At 28.6% G+C, this 25,000-nt stretch overlaps 4 protein-coding genes across 5 annotated transcripts in view; 2 read left to right on the top strand and 2 right to left on the bottom strand.

The window, feature by feature from the left end:
• Positions 1-5,879: 5,879 nt before the first annotated feature.
• LOC124952725 (mitochondrial inner membrane protein OXA1L) lies at positions 5,880-7,983 on the top strand. Its single transcript, XM_047503043.1, has 8 exons — positions 5,880-6,076; positions 6,181-6,406; positions 6,491-6,667; positions 6,733-6,876; positions 6,967-7,052; positions 7,153-7,419; positions 7,542-7,704; positions 7,784-7,983. The coding sequence occupies exons 1-8, from the start codon at positions 6,017-6,019 to the stop codon at positions 7,939-7,941; spliced, it is 1,281 nt and encodes a 426-aa protein (XP_047358999.1). The 5' UTR covers positions 5,880-6,016; the 3' UTR covers positions 7,942-7,983.
• Positions 7,984-8,113: 130 nt separating this feature from the next.
• Positions 8,114-9,211, bottom strand: LOC124952726 (MIP18 family protein galla-2). Its single transcript, XM_047503044.1, has 3 exons — positions 8,745-9,211; positions 8,588-8,667; positions 8,114-8,486 (listed from the first exon to the last, which is right to left on the bottom strand). The coding sequence occupies exons 1-3, from the start codon at positions 8,869-8,871 to the stop codon at positions 8,214-8,216; spliced, it is 480 nt and encodes a 159-aa protein (XP_047359000.1). The 5' UTR covers positions 8,872-9,211; the 3' UTR covers positions 8,114-8,213.
• On the top strand, positions 9,160-16,771 carry LOC124952722 (HEAT repeat-containing protein 1). The gene is made up of 8 exons (XM_047503039.1): positions 9,160-9,556; positions 9,735-9,883; positions 9,981-10,275; positions 10,350-14,694; positions 14,767-15,084; positions 15,220-15,671; positions 15,784-16,234; positions 16,394-16,771. Exons 2-8 carry the CDS (start codon positions 9,742-9,744, stop codon positions 16,562-16,564), a joined length of 6,174 nt encoding a protein of 2,057 aa, XP_047358995.1. The 5' UTR covers positions 9,160-9,556; positions 9,735-9,741; the 3' UTR covers positions 16,565-16,771.
• Positions 16,267-25,000, bottom strand: part of LOC124952723 — a 25,912-nt gene continuing 17,178 nt past the window's right edge. The window contains exons 6-8 of one of the 2 annotated variants that reach the window (XM_047503040.1): positions 18,705-18,887; positions 17,723-17,807; positions 16,267-17,493 (exon numbers count right to left, since the gene is read on the bottom strand). In XM_047503040.1, the coding sequence (XP_047358996.1) occupies positions 17,421-17,493; positions 17,723-17,807; positions 18,705-18,887 (341 nt within the window). In that variant the 3' untranslated portion in view covers positions 16,267-17,420. The remainder of the gene's footprint in view (positions 17,494-17,722; positions 17,808-18,704; positions 18,888-25,000) is intronic. The other variant, XM_047503041.1, reaches the window with a different exon arrangement.

The following is a 25,000-nucleotide window of genomic DNA, read 5'->3' on the forward strand; positions in this document are numbered from 1 at the left end:
AAAAGAGAGATCTATATCTACATTGATTCTTTCGTCTCGATCTCGATTCCAAAAGAGAACGACAAAAATCTTTTCTCTAGGTTTATCGGCGCGATCAAAGGGACAACGATAGCGCATTGACGCGAGAGAAGGACTGACCCGTTGTCGTCCCTTTTTCATGACAGCTTCACTACCTTCTTCCTTTACGGGCAGGTCGATCCCATTATCTTTTTCGTGGCCAACTTGTTGGCCGCGTAAAGTGGGGAGCCTTGTCCAGGAAGCGAAGACTACGATCGACGTTCGATCAATTTCGAATTCCTTGAGAGACGACAAGTCGAACGAGGGAGAGTAATTCGTAACGAACTCTTCCTACTCCGATCGTTTCTGTCCGATCTACTCCGGGTTGCATGCTTCACGCGATTCGGATCTAAACGTGTAAGAATGAATAACATAAATATATATATGATATTTCTTAGCGGACATAATTTCAAATATTAGAACATAGTTTCAAAATTGATTATTTTTACATTTCTTTCTTTTTATCATTCATTTTTTTTTTTTATATATCGCGAAACGAAACGTTTCGATAATCTTTGTTAATAATAATAATAATAATAATAATAATAATAATAATAAACAATTTCGATGATATACGAATTATGCGATATCAAAGTTTATCCTTTAATCAAATTTAAAAAAAAAAAAAAAAAATCTTTTTCCTCCAACTTTAACGATATAAAGAATATAATCATGTATGTATGTATGTTCGTTGTTAAAAAAAATTCAAAAGTTCGTTATAGAGAGATATAATATATAAAAATAATTATTATTTAATTTACAACTTGTCTATGACGTGATTTAGGTACAAGCGTGTATCTGTATGAATGAAACGATTCAAAATGATTTTTGGTACGTCTAAGAAACGATTCGTCAATGATTTATCAAACGTCTACGATGTAATTCATCAATGATATATAGGATGTATATGAATAAAACGATTCAATGATTTTGAACTTGTCCATGAAATAAATTGTAACAATTTATCACGTATCTGTGATATAGTTTGTTAATGATACATTTATAACAAAAATTTTTCTTCGATAATATAAATTCGCAAATTATTAAATGAGCCATTCTGTAATTCGTTGAAAATTATTGAATCGTCTTTTATTCGTAGATCATATAACGTATCGTGTTATTTCATATAATATAACGAAATATCTCAATTGCGATCGTTAATATAATGAAAGTATTTTCTCAACATTGATACGTATATATGTATACCTATACAGATATATATATATATATATATATATATATATATATATATATACACTCATAGTCGATATCGGTCGGGTCGCAATATTATTAAGCGTAATGAAAATACGTAAGGACATAGTTGATGAATAGATAAAGTTTAAATTGCGGCATGATATAGCATCACGTTATATGCCATATCCGGTAAATTTATAAGAACGAATGGCGTGGCTCTCGACGCCATGATCAAAGAATCCAATCTACACGACTACCTAGCAACCTATCGAAATAAATTACAATGTTATGTGATCTACTTATGCAGATTGCTTGCGACAAACTTGATAAAAGATATAGACTATCATTCGTTCCGTTACATAGAAAGATACATTACGTACTTATCTACTTACGTATCTATATACATCATACGTGCTTTTTTCTTACGATTAGAAAATACTAATTAGAAGTTATGAACCGTAATAAAATATTCACAAGTTTAAATTAAAAATCTTATAACCATTACCGATAATTTATTGGATATAAATATGTTTAATGGTTTGCGTTTTGTTTCCATGAAATAAACGATTACCTTGCTTGTTTGTTTGCTACTGATTGACTGAAATGGATTAGAAAAACTGATGCTCAGATTTTCTAATCCATTTCAAAACGTAAGAAAAATGTGTTTCACGATACTAACACGATAATTCACTCAGACATTTAAATGAACATTGGACAAATGATTATATGATAAAAATAAAGAAATATGCGTTTAACCATTTATGGTACTGGTTCTTAATTTCTGAAATATTATTACGTTTTTAACAAATTTTTTGTTTCCCTTTATATTTTATATATTAGCAGAATGACAAGCATCTAGATTCTTAATTCAGAAATAATAATAAACATATCGTACATAATATATCTTAACACGCATTAAGGATAAAATAATTTAAAACTTACGATAATTTACTAATTATTTAAACGGCCTTTAAAATACATGGAATACAATAAACTAATATTTCAATAATAATACATTATTGAAATAATTTATATATTATTGATATAATTTATATAGAATTTATTAATGTTTATTATAAAATATACAATAATAGTATAATACATTTACTTTATCATTTAAAAAGACGGTAACGTGCAAGAAAGTACAAATAATTTTAATTTAAAATCCTAATACTTAAGAATTTTTATCTTGAATTTGTTGGCCTTGTAATATAAATATAAATGATTTTTTAATTAACTTTGACTGATTACCGATTTAATTTTCCTTTGTATTCCTGATGAGTAAATTAAACATGAAAGCTCTCTCGAGAATACCTTTCCTTGCAAGTAGCAATGAAGACTTGAAGTAAGTATATTTCTATATCAAACATTTCTTGAATAATTTATACAGTTTTTTATTATAACAATGATACTAATTATTTTCTTTATATTTTTCTACTTCAGAACTTTATTGCAATTGCAGCGCATAGCAATGAAATAATCTAGTGTTTGTATCGATAAAATAAAAATATCGCAAAGTAGACGCAGAGTTTGTTCATTCGTGTTTCGTGATTTAAACAATAAGTTTTTCTTTTTTTATCAACTGCGTGCGATGCAATCGTTAGAGTTAGTGTTTGTTCGTAAAGTTTATTGCTTTTTTAAAAGTCGCACAGACTGTATTTATAAAAGATAGTAGAATTTCGCGAATTAAGGTCAGTGATCATTCGTTAAAAAATAACTATCACGTAATAAAGTCAGAGTATCATTAAAAATGATCTCTACTTACTTCGATATCGATCTACCTCATTTTCAACTAGCTACGAATCATCCACCCTCAATTTTGACCTATATCGTGGACGAGTAATAAGTAGTAAGTGAATTTTTAAGTCCCTCTGATCATTTAATCATGTCAAGGACGAAAGATCTGTATCGGTACGAGTAATTGGTTATAGTTAATTAATAAAAAAGCATTGAGTGACCACGAGTAAATTTCTTAAGAGATTTACTCATGAATAGTTTCTTGTGTATTGATTTATTTGTCAAATTAGAATAGTATCTTCTTGTTCAAATTTAATTATAATTATTTTAAATATTGAATATTTTAATTTGCATTGTTAAATATTTTTCTCGTGCGGAAATAATAAAAAAAATCGCTATTAATCAATTCTAATAAATAATGAGCAAGAAGATATTCGCAATGGAATTACGAGCTAAATTGTATGATTTTTTGTTTTCTTATAATTAGTGTAATCGCTTATAAAGAGAAGCATCCGAAGAGTTTTTTTTATTACATTTTTTAAATAAAAATTAATCAAAAATTTAATCAATTTTATTGATAAAAAAAAAATCTTGATAGAATCATTGCTTTTGAATGAAAAATGTCGAGTAGAGTTATTGCTTTTGAAAGAGTAAAATCAAATAGAGTCATTGATAAAAGGAAGAGAAACTTGTAGAATTACAGTTCGTACGTCCTAGAATAAATTAATCATTTTTTAACATAGAATTTTCAGCAATCAATTCTCGTTTCTCTTTCTATAATATCTCCATGTTTTTTTTTAGGGTTGCTTAGATTAGATCATCTTGCGAACACGAATTTTAAAGTAAATTCAATGTTAATCCGTGAATCTTCAGATGCAGTAACCTCCACGTGGTGAGACCTGCGCCGGTAATACTTGAGATATATCGAAATCTTATTGGATGCAAGTATTATCGAACGGATGCCTGGATATTTCAAGACTTTTCTAAAATCTTTTTTAATCTAATTCCAATTAAACATAGATTTATTTATATTACTAATCATACTTCAATAGATATATAAATTAGATATAAATGAATTCTAAAATAATTCCTTAATGAACGAAACTGAAAAATTTTAATTTCTATATATTTTCTTATTTATTCATGATGATATATATATATATATATATATATATATATATAATTATTTAATAACTATTTAGATAATTATAATTTTCTAATAGGAAGAAAAAAAAAAACAAATTTCTTTCGTCTCTTATTAAAAAAGTTACATTTTCCTTTGACTTTTAAATAAAAATAAAAATAATAATAATAATAATAATAATAATAATATAAAAGAATGAATAATTTTAATTAATCTGTCATTATTACGTCGATATTATTTTCTATATGTCATAATTTATATCTTACGTATTCCACCGTAAATAACATCGAGGTAATGGCTGGATGCTAAATAGCTAAATAAGCTTTATCTATTTGAAGAAATAATTAAATAATTAAATCGAAATAACAATTATATATTATATAAAATTGTAAAATTAATAAACACCTTTTCAATTAATCTATAACCACAGAGAAGTATAATATATATATATATATTTTCTCTCTCTCTCTCTCTCTCTCTCTCTTACTTTTACCATATACATTATTATTTTTACAACGTAAAAAAATCTATCGATCGTTAGATTACACGCATAGGAATATATAATCTTACAAAACAAATTTAAACACAGATATAATAAGTAACGCGTAATGTTGACACGGTCTTTCTCTATTGCACTTTTACTTTATATTTTGTCCATACCTGTTGTTAAGGTCGCATACTCTACGAGCAAAAAAATGATTAACCCTTTTTGCCGTATATGTACGACCAAAGAAGCATCTGTTATCGAATTATATCGAGACGACAAAAAAAGAGCATGAGTGAAAGAGAAAGAACGAAATGAGAGAGAGAGAGAGAGAGAGAAAGAGCGACTGACTGACAGGCGTTACCACAGCACGGTGGTTAAAAGGGATAGTAGGAGGGAAATTGAAGGGGTGTGGGTTTTCGGACAATGCGAATCTCTAATTATACGTGCGCCGTCTTCTGCTTTCCTCTCTTATTCTTTTTTCATTGTAAAATCTCTTGCAGCCAGGTATTATCGCCTTAAATCAACAACGCCGCTTCTCAAAGAAGAGAAAAAGAGAAAGAGAATATAAGAGAATGAGAGAGAGAAAGAGAGAGAGAGAGAGAGAGAGAGAGAGAGAGAGAGAGAGTGAGTGAGTTGAAGTGAATGGGTGAGTGAGGTAAGGGTAGGAGTTACGCGTTCGGAAAAGAAGAGAGAAACTCTGGAAGCAGAAAAGAAGGTACGAGAGGGTACTTTAATAGCAGGTCTCGCTTAATGACCCACGTCCCAAAGCCCAAACTGAATGTCATTGCAGTAGATTCGATCACGTGACTGTTAACTTCAGTCGAACTACTACCAATGGCGTAAACGCGATCGATTTCGATCGATTTTATCTTTATAGATCTTCGAAACTTTATTCATATTAATTAAATTTATTTGCTATTATATATATATATATATATATATATATATGCGTATGTATGTATGTTACTTTTATAAAATAATTTATAATCAACGTTATATCGGTAATCTTTCTAAATCGTGCAATTAAAAAAATATTATATTTTTCTTTCTTTTTTTTTTTTTTTTCTACCCAACGCAAATTCATAAAGTCTTACTTATTCTAATTAATGATGCACGAATAAGTCATTAAGAAAGATTATAATTTAAAATGTTAATTTAACAAACGAAATTACAGTTTTCTTTCGTTAAATCCGTAAGACTTTAAATAAGATATGTGGCGTCATCTGACGAGCATACTTCATACGACATTCTTAAACCACACTAAGATCACGTTGGAATTCCGAATGTATATGGTTTTTGATCGAATAGATTGAATAGAATGAAATTATTTATACACAGCTAATATTCTTTTTTTGAAAATAATTTGATTGATTTTAATAATAAAATAAAATAAGAAAATGTTGCGAAACTCTGTCAATGGTTGTTGTCGAATATTATTAAAATTAAATACTGTACAGGTAAGATCTATGATTCTTGTTAATATTAAAGGTTATGTATGAAGATTATTTTTATCGTTTTTATGGTTTTTTTTTTCTTTTCTTTTTTTTCTTCTTCTTTATAGAGCAATATTACATGTAAATCAATTCACATTGTACATCGAACTAGGCGTACTATTTTAAAAAATTCAATTTCTCTTAATTCGAATCGTTTCGATTCTCATATATTAAATGCTTTCTTTGTACGGCATGCAAGTACGAACGATACAAAGGAAGTTCCTGAAGTGGTTCGAATAGATTTAACGAATCATACGACTGTTAATAAAGACGATCCATTATTTGAAATACCAGGTAATTTATGATGTATTTTTTTTTTTTTTTTGTTGAAACATTTCAAATCAAAGTTATCTTCATATGTTCATTCATGTATATTAGATATACCAACTCCGGTAGAAGAGGTAGTTACAGTGGTACAAAAGATACATCCTAATGGTGAAGTGGCATTAGAAAGTCTAGGTTTAGGAGGATTTAATCCTGTAGGTCTTATTCAATCTTCTATGGAATGGTTGCACATCTCTTACGATTTACCTTGGTGGAGTACGATTGCTATAGGTAAATAAAGAACTTTTTCTTTTCTTATACTTCATTTAATTGAAATAAAAGAATTATTTTTTCAGGAACCTTGATTGTTAGATTACTCCTATTGCCTATAGTAATAAAATCTCAAAGGTATTCAGCCAAAATGAGTTTACATTTCCCACAAATATCTAAATTACAACAGAATTTAACAGATGCTAGAATGAGTGGAGATCATTATCAAAGTATGAAAATTTGTTGATTATATTGAAATAAAAATATAGATTATATGGATATAAATTATTAATAGATAATTATGTTTCTTTTTATTTTAGCTGCATTATATACAAATGAATTATATAAGTTTATGAAAGAAACAGGATTAAGTCCTTGGAAATCTTTTCTTCCTATGTTTATGCAGGTATATAATCAATAATTATTATATATAGAAAGTTATTATAAAGTATATAAAATAATATTAATTATTTTTAATGAAATATGTGTATAATAATTTTTCATAGGCACCTGTATTTCTTTGCATCGTCTTAGCTTTGAAACAAATGACAAATTTACCAGTTGAAAGTTTTAAAACTGGTGGTCTATGGTGGTTTGAAAATTTGACTGTGTCAGATCCTTATTACATATTACCTTTAATAACAAGTGCAACATTATTCATTACGATTGAAGTTGGAACAGATTCATTACCAGCTTCATCAATGGGAATGGTTAAATATGTTTTACGTTGCATCCCATTAGTCACATTACCAATTTCAGCAACCTTTACATCTGTAAGTGATGGATCTCCAGCTTCGCAATATTATAGTCATCAAATAATATCTTAATAATTTTTACAATAACAATACTCTTTAATTTAATTAAAGTAATAATTATAATTTGTATTTAATTGCAGGCTGTATTATTTTATTGGACAACGTCAAACTTTTTCTCTTTAATACAAGTTGGTTTATTAAGAACAAAACGTGTAAGAAAATTCTTAAATTTACCAATGATAATACGAAACAAACCTATTGATCCAATTGCAAAGAAAGGATTTATAAAAGGAATAAAAGAATGTAAGAACGATGTTGTACCTATAAGTAATATTTAATCTATTTATTTAAAATCTTTAATTTATTATTTATTTTTAATTAGCTTGGGAAAATATAAAAATAACGAAGCAGATTGCTGAAAGAGATCACATAGATATGATAAAATTTAATAAAGCTGGAAGAGGTCCCGTAGTAAAAACATATACATACGATCCAACGAAACAAATCAAACAAGCTAAAATACTTACAAAAAATAAATAAATATAAAAAGATAATTCATTGGAATAATTGTAAAAATTTAGAGTTTAGTATTATTTATAAGTTTACTTATTATTTATAATTATTAAACTTTATTTTTAATTATTAAAAATAAAGTAATAATTTTATTTATTACATTTTTGAATTATTTCAGAAAAAAAAAAAAAAAAAAATAATAATTTCACCATATTTATTGCACACAATACAATATGTCTATTAGATCTTAAATCTTTTGATCTAATCTATTGTAAGGAGAAAGCATAAATAGTAAAGTTTTAATATTTAGAAACACAAACGCAGTTATTGATTACTTCAACTAAATGTGAATTTTCAAGTGCAGCAGCTACGCGTTCTTTATCTGCTAATTGTTTGTTAAGTGCTGTTTCAGATATATGAGTACCAGGTGTTATCTCTACGCATACTTTAAATCTAGGTGGCAAAGCTCTTAATAATTGTACTCTTATTGAAAGACCAATCAAAGTTGCCATACTACAATGTGGTATCGTTGGTGTAAATTTAACGTTCACGATATTCTCTGCATCGTTAACCTAAAATATTATAATTTTAGAACTATATAAAAAAAAAAAAATATATATATATATATATATATATATATATATAAATAAAATGATATATACTATTGTATTACCTCTATAAGATTTTGTTCTACAACATTTAGTTCTTCTAACGTTAAAGGATGTTCAGGATCATTGATATTTCTGATGATATCTGAAATTGAATGCAATTAAAATAAAACCACTTAATAAACTTTTTTTTTTTTTTTATCAAATCGTAATAATAACAACCGAAAACTTCTCTCGCATCAAACGCATCAACGATATCTTCATCTTCCTCAGCAGCTGTAACTTGTCTATCTTCTACTTTTTTATATAATTTTGGATTAATATTTTCCAAATTATCCATCATCGTCATTATATATATCAATGAAGATATAAAATCAACATTATCAGATTCGATATTTACGTATAATGACAGATCATTATGAAAAATTATAGGAAAGAATTCTAATGTTTATAATTACATATTACTATAATGATAACCTAATTCATAAACACGACAAGATTATTGACGTTGAATTTAACAAATACTAGAGACGACAAACAGCATAAATTTTCAATTACAAATAACACAATGGAATTATATTTCTAACACTATAGAGAATAAAGAAATATTATCTTTACTAATAATAAATTAAATTAAATTTTTTTCGAATAATTATGTAAAAATGATATATTTTACAAGAGACTACTGTTAACGAGGAACTATTAACGGTGAAGTGCTTTAAGCTGAATTTCTAGCGTATTTTCTTATTGGTTAGTGATCAGCCATTAGATATCGTGCAATTTTATAGAAATGATTTCTGCCTTTATGTTGCTGAAATGTGGATGCGACAAAAATTGAGAAGTTTACTGTAAACGCTAATACCACGTGTAAAATGATCAATTACCCCTTGTTCTATTATTTTTGGAGGTTATGTGTAAAATGTTAATTAATAAATATTTCCATTGAATATTATACATTTCGTTTGATTTTAACAAAATCGCTTATCGTCTAATTCTACTAATTTATATATAATCAGAAAGTATAAGTAATTAATGTAAGTTATATACGATAATTTTATCATAAAACATCATAGAGGTTATGTGTACATTATTTTGGACGTTCTCAAATGTTACATGAAATTTATGTATCAAATAAAATAAAAATCATGATAAAACATATGTAGTAATAATTTAAATTGTTCAAGTAATTGTTTTTATTTTATTAATTAATAGAATTAATATGGCAACTTCATTAGCGGAACAATTAAGGAAGCTAAGAGCACCACAAACTGCGATACTGTTACAAGATAAGAAACGTTCAAGTTTGTTATTTGATCCAAAAGAAGCTGCAAATTTAGATAAAGAAACAGTATTAAACATTGGTAACATTTTTTTTATTTAATTAAAAGTTATTATAGTTCGTACATATGTGATTGAATTATTAAATATTAATAATATAATATTTGCGTTCATTCGCAGGTCAAAGTGGCTTACAAGAATTGATCAAGCTATCTAACTTATTTATAGAATTTGAAGAAAATCTATTTGCCCGGAGTTCTATGAACTTAGAACGTTCGATTTGTGATGTTAAGATCAACAAAAGACTTGATAGCGCAATAGAAAAATTTCTTATATTACTTTCACCTTATTTTCTTTTGAATACAGCTCACAAAGCTCTTGAATGGTTGATATATAGATTTCATATACATCAATACAATAAGGATCAGTTTCTTCTTTTGATTTTGCCTTATCATGAAACTCGTATTTTTGCCAGGTATGTTAAAATATATAATTAATATATTAATTGTTTATTTCAATTAATTTAAACATATATTTTTTATTTATTAGGGCATTACAATTGATAGATCTGACAGATCCTACAGACAAGTGGCGTTGGCTCAAGCCATTACAAAAACCAGGAGTACCTTTAGCTTCTAATACACTTATAAACAGAGTTAGTTCTGATAATGGTATTTTAAAAAATATGTGCACTCATGTTATTACAGCAACAAAGACGTACTCGGAACAAGCAACATCTTTAAGTACTCTATATTCATTTTATACTACCGTATTAATTGGTGTTATCGATTGTTCATCTACCATTACAGAAGTTCAAACTGGTCACATACTACCAACTCTTTTAAAAGGATTAGCAAGTACAATTCCAGATTTTGCTGCTAGCAGTTATATGATTTTGTCGAAATTATTGACAAAGGTAAAGTTGAAAGATGATACTATGGAGAAATTATTATTAAAAACATTTAAAAGACCATGTCTACAACTAGAGGCAATGCTCTTGCTTCTTTTCTTATATGATTCTGCATTTTGTCGATTGACTTATATGTATGGTAGTGTTGTACGAAGATTGGCAGAGCTACCATGGTTTATAGAAATGATAATTAAATTACAATCTTCAGGAATCAATGTAACAAGACTTATCGTTCCATTGATACAAACTGCATGTCACGAGATCCTAATAGACACGAAAGAAACTTTATCAGTTCAGAATATGGTAAATAATATAATTTCATCAATAAAATTGGAAGATAATGCAGTAGATACATTATTATCAAGTATTCTTAAAAAGAATTTTTCCGAAAATGATGTATCCAAAGAATATAAAGATTTCTTGGTTCATTTATATCGATCATTGGAGAGAGGATATCCGGAAAGATTTGACGACTATTTAAAAAATCTTATGAAATATAATGAAAAAAATAGCAGCTCTAAAGTGGAATTAAAGTTTCTCACATCCTGGCAATTTGGTGCACACGGTGCATTCGAATCAGTAGAAATATTGGATAGATTGATTCATACTAATGCAGAACAAAGAATAATTGCATTGGAAGCGCTTGCAAATGACAACATAAATATACCTGAAAATTTTCAAGAGATGATCAGGAATACTCTCAAGGCTAGATTCAATGATGACGAAGTAAACGTTATCAGGAGTTTGCTTTCATTTCCTATAAAACGATTAACGAAGTTACTTTCTACGGATACAATAGTCGATGAATTATTAGTTTTGTTATCAACCTGTCATAATGATTCTAGAAAAGTATTGGCCAAGCCAGCATTGAGGATACTTTTAGAATTGTGCGACGATAGCGACGACACAAGTATATTTATCACAACCTTACCATATTTATTTCCTAACAAGGATAAGGACGTAGAAGTTGCTATGGAAATACTATTATCAAATTTTGCCAAGAAAAATAGTTATATGCAAAAGGTTAAAGCTGACATTGGAAGATCACCAAACGCAGAAACGATCACTTCGGCTGTGTTTCATAATATATTAAATTCGGAATTATTACCACCAACTGAAAATATATTGAATGCTATGAAGCAACAAATTCCTCATGGCGATGCCGTATCCATGTTTTTTAATATGATTTTATTAGGATCTGTTTGTAGAGTACCCGTTGGTTCATTAAAACCAGAACTAGCTAGAGAAGTAATTGAATTGGCTACAGAAATACTTAGAATGTATCCGCAAGTTAAACTTTTGCCAAATTGTAACAATTTAACTGGGAATGATATACAGTCGGCACTTGAATTAACTTCGAACGGTATTTTACCACTTCAAGTAGGAACATACGTTCTCGAAATGGTTCACAGACGTTTGGATTTAAAATCCAATCCTACATTCGATTTTGACAATGATTCAGATCGTAGTAATCTTATATTACGACTTCTCGAAATGTTTTTCGAAGGTATAGATAATAAATTTCAATGTAAACATTATTCACGATGTTTGCAAATATTTTTTCAAAGACATTTTACAACCATGAAAGATTTAATTCGTTTTTTATCACAATTGTTTATAAAACCTGTAAACGTTCAAACGTCACTTCACTGTTTACAAATATCATTGATACTTTTGGAACAATGCAAATCCATGCAATGGGCATTACAGGACAAAGTTTTTCTAACGAATCTACTTCTATCACTTGCAAGAGAACACAATGAGTGCAGAATCGTTGCTATAGATATTTTGAAGAAATTAACGCAAACGTTCTATTTAACGATGGAACCATTTTCAGTATTCCTTCAAGAATTAGTGAACAGAAGTCCAGAGATATATATGGATCCAGATCAATTGTCCTTGTATCTTTATGTTTTACTATCACCGGATCCTGACGTAAGCAGCCAATTCAAATCCGATATACGTAAGAAACTTCAACAAGTACAGCAGCAATTATTTGATATTATCACGGACTCGATAACACCAATGTACGTTAAATCGCAATTATTGAATATTCTAGTACACGTAAATGGGCCAAAAATTTTACAAAATCTTGCAACGCTTGGTCTTGAATTTCTTGAAAAATTAAATATTGAAACGAAACAGGAATCAATTGGAAACGCATTGAAAAATATTCTCCAACGATTTAACAGCGTAACTACGAAAGCTTTAACGAATGAAAAAGTTTGGAAACTTTTTGAAACTAGTATATTGGAATATAAAGGTCAAATAATAATGGATAACAAACTATGCCCGCCAAGTGTTATAATATTAAAGCAAATCGACGAGACATTCTTCGAAAGTGTTGGTAAAATTTCAAATCAATTGCAAGGAAAAATTCTTGGAATATTGTTGGACATAGCTACGGATTGTGACGTCGGTAATGTAATATCAAGTGTGAATAAAGCGATAAGAAGAATACGTATGCATGCTCGACTTATAGTAGACGAGTTACAAAAGATGAAAACGTTCGATGAAACGAAAATTGATACAAATCAGACAAATGTAAGAACAAGACGATCAAGTCAATTTCGTGCCATTCCCAATCCAATGATGATAAATAGCAGAGATTGGAAACGTGGAGTAATCCTATTGGAATTCGTACAACGCGCTGAAAATATAGAAAAAGAAGAACTTCTTTATCCAATTTTGTTCGATTTACTTAAAACATGTCTTAGCTTTGAGGAACAAAGTCCGATCGAATATACGAATCAATTGATCTTGTCGACGATACATCGACTTACAACCGTAAAACTTCCAATTCGTGACGCTCATCTTCAAGTGGATCTAATAGCACAGTGTATAAGAACATCGAGAAATCCTCAGACTCATCATCATGCGTTATTACTACTGGTCGAATTGTTGAAGATCGTTAATATTCCTTGTGCATTTCACACGATCATGCCTATATTTACGTTTATGGGTAGTTCCGTTGTTAGACAGGACGATGCTTATTCTATACAAATTATATCGAAAACCCTAGAAACCGTAATACCCATTGCAAATGCTAAAAACGACGAGACACATGCTTGCGAAATTTTAAGAACTTTTATCGTATCATTACCAGATATACCAGAACACAGAAGGACACCTTTATTCGTAAAACTTTTGCAATTGCTTGACGATCATCTTCATTTGTATTATCTTTTAACGTTCGAAAGTTATGTACTTTCGAGAACACGTATAATCAATGAAAAAACGCCATCTCAAAGGCTAGAATTTGCTTTGAATGTCTCGAAGGAATTCACACCGAAAAGATTGTTATTGGTTTGTGTGAAATTGGCACGATTTTTGAGAGATATGCCCGTCGATATTGAAGAAGAGAAAGATCGAAAGGCGGCCATGTCGTTTCCACATAAACATGTTTTCGATGTTACCAAGAATACACCGAAACATCTTAGACATTACAAATTCATATTGATTCAATTTCTCGGCAATCTGTTATCAACGACAGATTTTATCAATCGGGTTGCCCAATACAATTCGGATGAAGTGAACGAGATCAGACCGCATTACGATGCTTTGATAATCGAATTGGTTCTTTTGATACATAATACTTCTAAGACTGCTGATATATATCAGGGTAAGCCAATAGGGAAATATTGGAAGGTTCTTTTACATCATCTTTACGATGTCCTTGATCTCGTTAACAATCTTTTACCAAACAATATATTTTTAATTAGCATCAAACAACTTTTGAATCATGAATTGTTAACGGTTAAAAGGAAAGCTTTAGAACTGCTCAATGCAAGACTTCAACAGAGAAACTTTAACGAAGATGATCACGTCGATCTATTAGAATTGATCGATACATTGTTAGAAATTATCGACGTTAACGTAAAACCAGAAAATCAAGAAGGTGAAGTTGTTCAACAAACTGTTTTAATTACGTTCAAATTGTTGGCAAAGTTGTTAGCAAGCAAACATCCTGCGGTATTCAAACCCGTAAGTAATTAGATTCTTCTTATCAATTATCCAAGTATTAACGATCTAATGCGTTATATCTTTCTTATATAGATTCTCGAAATGACTACGGAACTCTTAAAAACACGTGATGGTCCAATATTAGGAAGTACGGCACTATGTGTTGCAGAATTATGTAGCTGTTTACGTACTTATGCTATACAATCGTTAAACAAATTCGTACCTGCGATTATTCATTTGATGAAGACGCATTGTCACGAGGAAATACCGGATATCGTTACTATCAGTATCGTCAGTGCCTTTCAAAAGATCGTCGAATCGATTGGAAATTTCTTATCACTTTATTTGGATCAACTATTGTACGAGTTAACCCGATTGAATTCATTTTATACGGACACGGATCATCCTAAGGTATTTTTATTTAAAAAAAAAACTTCATTTTTTTTTTTTTTTTTTTTTTTTTTTTTTTCTTTTTTTCTCTCTTTTTTTGGAAACACATAATTTTGCTGAAATTAATACGTAGATATTCTTGACTTGTACATGCAGATCGGTGTCGTCGTTTCCCGTTTAAAATCGACAACGCAAAAATTGGCAAGTTTCGTACCTTTGCGTGTCTTGTTACCAGCTATCAACAGAACTTACGATAGATTATGCAAGAAAAAATCTTACAAATGTATACCACCTCTATTAAGTATCCTTTCCGAATCATTTCTTTCAGTACCAGCTACTGATTTAAATGCGGCTATACCAGATCTCGCGAGTTTCTTCTTAAAGGTATTTCAATTTCGCGAGGATATTGTATCTAGTCAAGATGATATGGAAATCGATGGTGTAAATATATCTGAAAATATCGAGACAGTTGAGGAGAGTGCTGGTAAAGCTTTGGTAGCATTAGTTTTGAAATTAAGCGAGGCCACATTTAGACCACTTTATTATAGATTTTACGATTGGGCAGCAAGAAATCCAGATCACAAAGAACGTAACATAACTTTCTTCAGGTAAGTCAGAATGATATTCTTGTATGTTCTAACGAATCGATTTAATTCACTGCTCTATTTTTTATTTTCCTTTTTATCGTCCTTTTTTTTTTTTTCTTTCTTGTTTTTCTAGACTTTCAGCCAACATAGCAGATTGTTTGAAATCATTATTCGTCCTTTTCGCCGGCCATTTCTTAAAACACTCAGCACTTTTATTAACCAATAACAATCTGTTTGTTTCTCAAGAATCAGGAGAATTAACTCTTCCCGAGGAATCGAGTAGAATCGAATTGGTGGAATCAGTTTTATTGACGCTCCATCGAGTTTTTACTTACGATGCCAATAATTTTGTTAATCAGGAACGATTTGATGTATTAGCTCAACCAATCGTTGATCAATTAGAAAATACGATGGGTACAAAGGAAGATTATAATAAACGTGCGAACGATTTGATAGTACCTTGTATAGCTTCATTTGCCAGCGCAATACCAGATGATTCTTTACACAAACTTTTGGTTTATCAAACATTGTTAAAAACTAGACACGCCAAGGCATACGTTAGAAGTGCCGCTTTAAATGCTCTGGTGAGATAAATATTTCTATTAAGTAATTCATATCGTAATTAATTTTTTTTATTTTTTTCAAATGACAACGTCATTATGCCATATTGATTATGTATCAAAGAAAATTCTTATTTTCTTTTTTTTTTTCTCTTCTCATTATTCGTTTTTTTTTCTTTTCAGGTCGAAATCGCTCGAAAATTAGGAGAAGATTTTATGCCGTTGTTACCGGAAACCGTACCTTTTTTAGCGGAGATGTTGGAAGACGAGGACGAAGCTACCGAAAAATGTGCGCAAAATGCAGTGAGAACGTTGGAGGAAATTTTAGGAGAGCCATTACAAAAATATTTTTAATTTTAATCAATCCGACGGTTTCTTTTTTTCATTTATGAATTCGTCGAACGGAACCATACGATGCATGTAAAAAAGAAAGAAAATTTTTATCAATTATCTTACAGAATTTGTTATATTAAATTGATTTATGTGAAATAATCGATATCGATCTCGTAGTTTGGACATTTAATTACGAATTTTAGGAGAATAAACGAACGATAAGCTATATTCGAGATAATAGTTTCTTTTTTTTTTCATTTTTTTTTTCTTTTTTTTTTTTTTTAGCCAGACAAGCCTTACCTATTACGAAAAAACATTTTTTTTATTTTATAAGTTATTCACAATTTGGACGAAATATAGAATATATTATTTTCTTATATTATATAATACATTTTTCGTTAAAGTATACGCAATGTCATGGCTGTACATCATACCCATTTAAATATATAATAACATGTATGTATGTACATATATGTATATACATGCCTATGCATATATATATGTCTACATAAATACACGCATTAATTATTATTCACGGTGTACGCGTACGCAACGTTGGATTTTATTCCCTTTTCTGTTTCTTTTTTTCTTCTTTTTTTCTTCTTTTTTCTTTTTTCATTTTTTTTTTTCCTTTTTCTTCTTTTTCTTCTTTTGAGAGAACTTTTAAAGAATATATACACACTTTATGTTTTCTTCGTAATAGCGTATACATCATTGCATCTATTTAGATGCGAAAAAAATGAGCGTTTCATTTTGAGCGCTCACATTTAAATGACGCCTCTTATTCTTCGGAAGTATATATGAACTAGGCCTTTGATTAACTTTCTGCTTGAACGACAAAATTGACATTAAACGTAATTAGTCTTCTCCTTTGGAATCACACTTGTGGAACGTCCGCCGCTTCGTTTCTCAAGGCCATCTCTTCTCCTTGCGCCGTCATTGGAATTTTTCTGTGGCAAAATAGAAGAAAAAAAGAAAAGGTTTCATCATTCATCGTCTCTTTTTATTTTCCATTTATTTATTTATTTATTCATTTACTTCTTTATTTATTTATTAAGAGAGCAAGAGAGAAAGAGATATTTGATAAAAAGTGAGTTTTATTTTTTCTTGAATACAAATAAGACAAAAGAGTAATTAGTAAACAACAGGAAAGATAATTTATAAGGAATATAGCCTTACCTCTTTCTATATTGGAATATAATATAGACAATAATGGCATTGCCAACGAACAATAAAGCGATCAGGACGGTTGGTAATACGACATCTGTAAAACGAAAAATAATCGAATTTATCAATCTGTTTAAAACGTCAAACGAACCGCCGGCCAAAGTTTTCGTTCCCTTTCTACTTCAATATCATCAATATCATCATCATCATCATCATTACCACTTCGTTGTCTCTTACGACTAAACACGCTATGGTAACATGACATAGTGAACTTTGAACGCGTTGAGACTAACGGAACGACATTCATAACTCATTTCTCTTCTTTTTTGTCCTTACAAATATATTATATTAATGATAATTTTTATGACCAATTTGTTTGACAAAATTAATAAAATATAAAATATAAATACATTGAGAAAGAGAGAGAGAGAAGCAAAGAATGAATTCGTACCTTTCAAAACATTAATTAAGAATATTTAATATTAACAATTAAAAAAGATCATCGTACAAAGATCAATGTATGTTCTTGGATGTTCGTCGGCAAAAGAATATGAAGAAAAAAAAAAAAAAAGAAAAAAAAAAAGTAACAGAAAGAAAAAAAAGGAGATTACTTCAAGAGTAATCTTCTTGTTTGCAGCTGTTATGTATCATTAATACGAGTAATACGAGGAACCATTTATCGTCGGAGAAGAGAAGTTCCAATTGGAAAAACTAAGCAAAGCTATTATTTATCAATAAAATGGAAGATTTATCCTCGAACAAGTTCGATGTACCGAATGATAAAAATTCCAATTAATTCGAATTAATAATTAATAATTAATTCGTATCATATCGATAACAGGAGCATTTAAATATTTATAAACGACACATTGGATTTTCACTGGCTATACACCATTATAAAGAATTTTAATGTTAATGAAATAATCTGTTTTTTTTTTCTTTTTTTTTTTTTTTTTCTTTTTTATAAACGTAAAGAAGAGAATAATTCACCGACCTACGACGTAGTCCGCTTGCTTCATCATAGCAGATTGCGCCGAATCCATAGCCTGGCCGTTTCCGTTTGCGAGTGCGCCTTCGCCCCTACCGATTCTTACGCCCCCACCAAGAACGTTATCACCCGAGAGACTCGATAAATGATGATGTTCGTTCTCTGTCTTGAGAATTACCGCGGACGTAGCTGAAAAAAGGAAAAATAAATAAGACATGAATGAAATAATATTAAACGAACGATTATCAATGATTTTTACTTATGTCAATAGGACGGATTCAATGGTCTTAAATACATAATTTAAAAAAAGAAAAAAAGAAAAAAAAGAAGAACAAATTTCCCTTAGGAAATTGTTAATACGGCCCTGAAACTCTTTTGTATTTGAAGCTTGAAATTTGACTCAATCGATCGCATTCCTTTCTCTATGACTATATCTTAACACGATTGGTTCGTATCGTGTATTGTTAATAAACAAACAAAAAGGGAAAATATTAAAAAAAATAAATATTTCATAAGAAGTTTGATTGAAACAAAATTGATCTGCTTATTCATTAATTTCATTGATCTTTTATCGACATTATACACAGACTTTTTTTGATCGCAGTCATTTTTGACTTATCCTTCTTGATTTATTAAAAAAAAAAAAAAAAAAAAAAAAAAAAAATATCGGATTATTTTAATTCGATCGAAAAAAATCATGTCTATCATTATTTTATATTTAGCTTCACTATAAATTGATCTATTTTATTTTGTTTTTATTTACATATTTTCATTCGTATTTACGATATTTACGTTCGTGTTCGTAAATATTATTTAAATCTACATATATATATATATATACATATCGGATTGTCCGAAAAGTTTGTGCCGATTTTATCGACATCTACCAAAAATATAATATATATATATAATCTAATATATATATATATATGTGTGTGTGTGTGTATCTATGTGTGTGTGAGTGTGTATACACATTCGATTAGAAACGATCTTTATTCAAACATTATTTAAAAAGCATTTGTATTGAAATATATATATATATATATACATAAGTACAACTCGGTCACGTTTCCGTTTCTCTTGAAGTGCAAGAAATCCAATTTATGTACCGCTACACGTTCACGATCGTTTTTCTAGATCTCTTTCTCTCTCTCTCTCTCTCTCTCTCTCTCTCTCTCTCTCTCTCTCTCTCTCTCTCTCTCTCTCTCTCTCTCTTTCTCTCTGCCTACCTATCTCTGTCTCTGTTTCTCTCTTTTACTTCGATCGAGAAACGTTGCCCTACAAATTGGATGAATTCGTTGGCGGTTTCCCTCTTCTCAGCTTTGAGAAAGTATATATACTCTCGTGGAAAAACTTTTTCAACAAGCAAGACGCTTGTTTCGTTATTGTGTGTTAATTTTCGAGATCTGACGAAACATTTCTTTTTTTTGACTTTCTTCTTTGTTTTTTGATTTCTTTTATTTTTCAAAGATTTACTTGGATCGATTTCTTGTAAATCATTATCTTCTTTCATGCGTACGTTAATTTCATTAATTTCAATCGATAAAACAAGTATATTTTATAATAATAATAACAATACTAATAATACTATTACTACTACTACTACTACTAATAATAATAATAATAATAGTAATAATAATAATAATAATAATAATAATCATAAATAAATTTACGATTTAAAAAATATTTTAATATTTGATAATTAATAAAGAATTATTAATAATTTTAAGAATCTTTCGATAATTTTTTGTTTTTTCTTTTTTTTTCCTTTTTGTTTTCATTTATAAATATACTACAGCACATAACAATTACTCTTATATTATTACTTTGTGAAATGATTATGCTGCACGGAATTGGTTACTCTATTGCCTCGTAAAGCTTTCTCTATTTTTTTTTCTTTTTTTTTTTTTTTTTCATTTTTTTTTTCAAAAGAAAGCGTCGAGCGAAATGTTAGAAAAGAAGGAAATGAAGAAAATGAACGAAAAAAAAACAAAAAGAAACGGAAGTTAGAAACTGTATATCGTTGTAAACGAAATTGCTGCCCATTCTTTACGTTTTTTTTCGAACAATATCGAAGGGAAGTAAATTGTGTTCAAAACAACAAACATAAAACGTATTTACGAGCGAATTCATGGCTTTCCCGTTATAGTCAAATAATTCAATTTTTTTCGTTATATTTAACAGAAGTCATTCTTTAACTTGCTACACAATTATTCGATAAAATAGATTTATGAGCATGACAAAAAAAAAATAGAATATGAAAAAATTATATTTCGTTCGTAAAAACAAAAAATAAAAAAGAATAGAGAAATAAAAGAAAGAGAAAAAAATAAGAAAGTTAGATCAATAAAGATTAAATATTAATTAGAGATAACAGGATGTATAACAAAAAATATCGTTTCCGAGATGATTTATCGATGCGTTGCGAATTTGCATTAAATTGAGATTAAATGTAAATAGTGCGGTAACGAAGTAATCTTATCATTTAATAAATATAATATTTAATAATAAAACGATTAAATAATAAATGATAACTTAACGATTAATGTTTTATAAATCTTATATATTCAAACATAATAATAAGATTTAAATTTAAATATTAAGGATAGAAAAATTTAAAAGATAGACAATTCGTATTATTTTTAAACACATACGTACACACACACGTACCTTAATAATACGTACGTAATAATCGAGTTATATTTCATAACTATGAATTACACGTTATGTCTTGACATTGAAGATAATGATAAGGAATTTGGAAAATATGCATCGCGTATTTTTTTTTTTTTTTTTTTTTTTTTTTTTTTATTTCTTTGTTAAGAAATGTAAGAAGAAATTAGATAAATAGGATAGAAAGGCTTAGAAAAATAAAGGAGAATATTGTACTTGATAATGATTATTTGTTTCAAAAATTAGATGTTTATCTTACGACGACGATTAATAGTTGTCATATGAGTAAAGAAAACGAGAGAGATAAACGAGAGATAATGAGAGAGAGAGAGAGAGAGAGAGAGAGAGAATGAGAGAAGAAATGAGAGAGAGAGAGAAAGAAAGAGAGAGAGAATGAGAGAAGAAATGAGAGAGAGAGAGAAAGACAGAGAGAGAGAAAGGATTTTCTTACGAATTGAGCATCGAAATAGCATTTTTTGTTTGTTTTCTTTTCTTCTCCATTTGGTATGATGCAAAGCGAAAAAAAAATGATATCGATCTCTTATTATTTCTTCTTGATTTCGACTAATATAATATATTGCATTTAGAATCGAGATAGAATCTTTTATTTATGTATATAAAATTAACATAAACTTGAACGTGTGTAACTTTATAAATACGAAATTAAAAACAAATATTCGTTTTTCCTCATATTTTAACGATTTCATAAAAAAGAATTCCCGAGAGAATTATAAAATTATTTAACATTGTTTCATCGCATATATATGGATTGTAATCCCCGGAAGTTGCGCAATTAACAATTGCAACATTCTTGCATTCGTGAATTTTATGAATGATAATATAAAAGTTTGTAAACCTTATTAATATTCCTTCTAATATTATTTTGCATGTTTAAGTTTAATTTGCAAATCATATTATTCTCTTAAAATAATTCACGAATGTTTAATTTCCTGTTTATTGACAATATATACATATATAAATTTGTTCGCCGATTATAAAAAAAATGATTAGCCTGGAAAGAGAAAGTCATTTTAATTATAATTATAAATCATTTCTTATAGTTAATACGTTCTCATAGTTACTAATTCTTCTGATATTTTTTTTTCTCCCCTTTTTTCTTTTTCTATTTTATTTTATTTTATTTTATTCTCTCTTTTTTTTTTTTCTTTTCTTTTTAAGTTTACCTACCATTAACTCGCGTTAACTAAGAAGAAGTTTTAATTGGGATCTATTCAATGGTTAAAACCCTTCCCTTGCATTTTCCTTCGTTATTTCTTAATATTTTTCGATATTAAAGTTTCGCGTGAAAGGCAAATCTTTCAAATGAATCCAATTTCATTGGAATCGGCGAATGTGGTAAAATTTCTAAAAATAAATAAAAAAAAAAAAAAGAAAAAAACAAAGGAAAAAAAAGAAAAGAAAAGAAAGAGAAATAAATTAGAGCGACCGACGACACGTTTTTTCTATTATTCTAATCTCGGATTACAAATGATTTTCTATCACCTTTGAGCATTAAATTTATTTCATATCAACGTCGTAACTTTGTAATTTATTATATTCTTACGTCTTCGTAACTTCAATGCAACAACTTTTCTGATCAATGATCTTTGATGATTGGGGTCATTTATTTATCGAAATATCATTTTTTAATTAAATGTCTTTTTATGGGTCGCACGTTTCGATCACGTTTCGGCCTTGCGACCGAACTGATTACATTTTCCATATAAAAAAAACAAAAAAAAAGAACAGGATTGATATAACGATCAAAAATAAAGAAAAAATAAAGAAAAAAATAGAAAAGAAAACATATTATCTTATTCTGATAACAATTTAACAAATAAATAAATATATATATATTTTAACAAATAAATATATATATATATATTAGGTTGGAAACTATGAAACGGATATTGAATGAAAATAAAAAACTAAACAAAAACGCCCATTTTATAGTTTTCAACCTAATATATATATATATATATATGATTTTCTTTTCTAAAAAATTTAATATCGTCAATTTTAAAATTTGAAGAAGTTCCCTTATTGAAAAATTCATACATTTCTTTTTACATCGATCGATCAATCATACTTTCTTCGAAGAAATGATTGCATCAATCGTTTGAAAAGTTTTTCGAAAGTCCAAGAGTAATTCAATCGTGGTCAAAATGGTCAGAGGTGTTAGCACGTACTACTAAAGCGGACGCTACTCGAATGAAGTCATAAGAGGGTTCTTTTGTTCATTCTTGTCAATCGACGGCAATTGTCCGTGGCTCTCTAATCTAATTGATTCACGAGTCCACAAGATGATCTTACTCGACTCAATATACATATATATACACATACATATTTATATATATATATATATATATCTTCCTGTTTTCCTTTCTCTCTCTTTCTCTCTCTCTCTGATTTAAAAATATTCATGTATCCTTGTAAACGAACTCAAAAATCATTCTAACGATGTCATCGATTTTTTTTTTCTTTCTTCTTTTTTAAATCTCGCAAAGTATTATAATACATATATGAAAATCCATCCAACTAGAAACTAGGAAATATGTACAATGTGTCTAAAGTTACATATATACGACAAGCGAACTCTTGATAATGATTTACGTAGAGCTCGTTGCATGTTTCGGTAAAGGAAGGAGCAAGAAAAAAAAAGAAAGAAGAAAAAAAAAAAAAAAAGAAGTAAAAACAAAAAAAGAAGTAAAAGGGAGAAAAAAGAAATTGAAAAAAACGAGTGAATAGGAAGGGGAGTCATTGTTCTTAGAGATGAATTCCAAATGTAGGTCATATTTTTGAGAGACTCGAATATCTATTTTCCTAATACGTACAATATCTACGCTCACGTATTATTGTATCTCATGCGAATTTCATTCATACAATTCCTTCCATATTTTTTATTTGATGTTATTTCTTATTAGATAACTTTTTCTCAAGGAAAAAAAAAAAATGATATTTATTAATATTTACGAAACGACGAATAAAAAGTGTGTTAAAATCACTATGTATATACATATTTATATAAAAAAAAAAAAAAAAAATTACGTTAACCTGCACAATGATGCATGATATAATCACTATGTATATTTGATAAAATTAAATTGTACAGGTTGAATAATACGAAAAGAAATCGGATATTTTTCTAAATAAATTCATGTATATCATTACAAAGATAATGCATATTCAAATCTTGTAAAATTATATGTAAAGATATGTTAAATGATATGTTTTATGATTAATAAAATCACGAATGTATGTATATTCGATACGAAATAATATAATGTACATACAAAACAAAAGAAAAAAAGAAAAGAAAACGAATAAAATTAAATATAACAAAATAAATTTTAGTAAAAGAAACGAAGTAAAAAACGATCGCACAGAAAATGAGAATATTTTTTTTTTTCGATCAGTTGACATAATGAAACCTTGCAAATTCAATAAATATTATTGCTTATTCATTCAAGAGCAATTCTTTATTCATTTATATTTGTTTCATATTTGGTGTATCTTTTTTTCTATTTTCCTCTCTCTCTCTCTCTCTCTCTCTCTCTCTCTCTCTCTCTCTCTCTCTCTCTCTCTCTCTGTTCATATCGAAACAATTCGAACGATGTTACTTGACATGG

The sequence above is a fragment of the Vespa velutina genome, chromosome 10 (assembly GCF_912470025.1).
Source record: "Vespa velutina chromosome 10, iVesVel2.1, whole genome shotgun sequence".
Classification (NCBI taxonomy): Eukaryota; Metazoa; Arthropoda; class Insecta; order Hymenoptera; family Vespidae; genus Vespa; species Vespa velutina.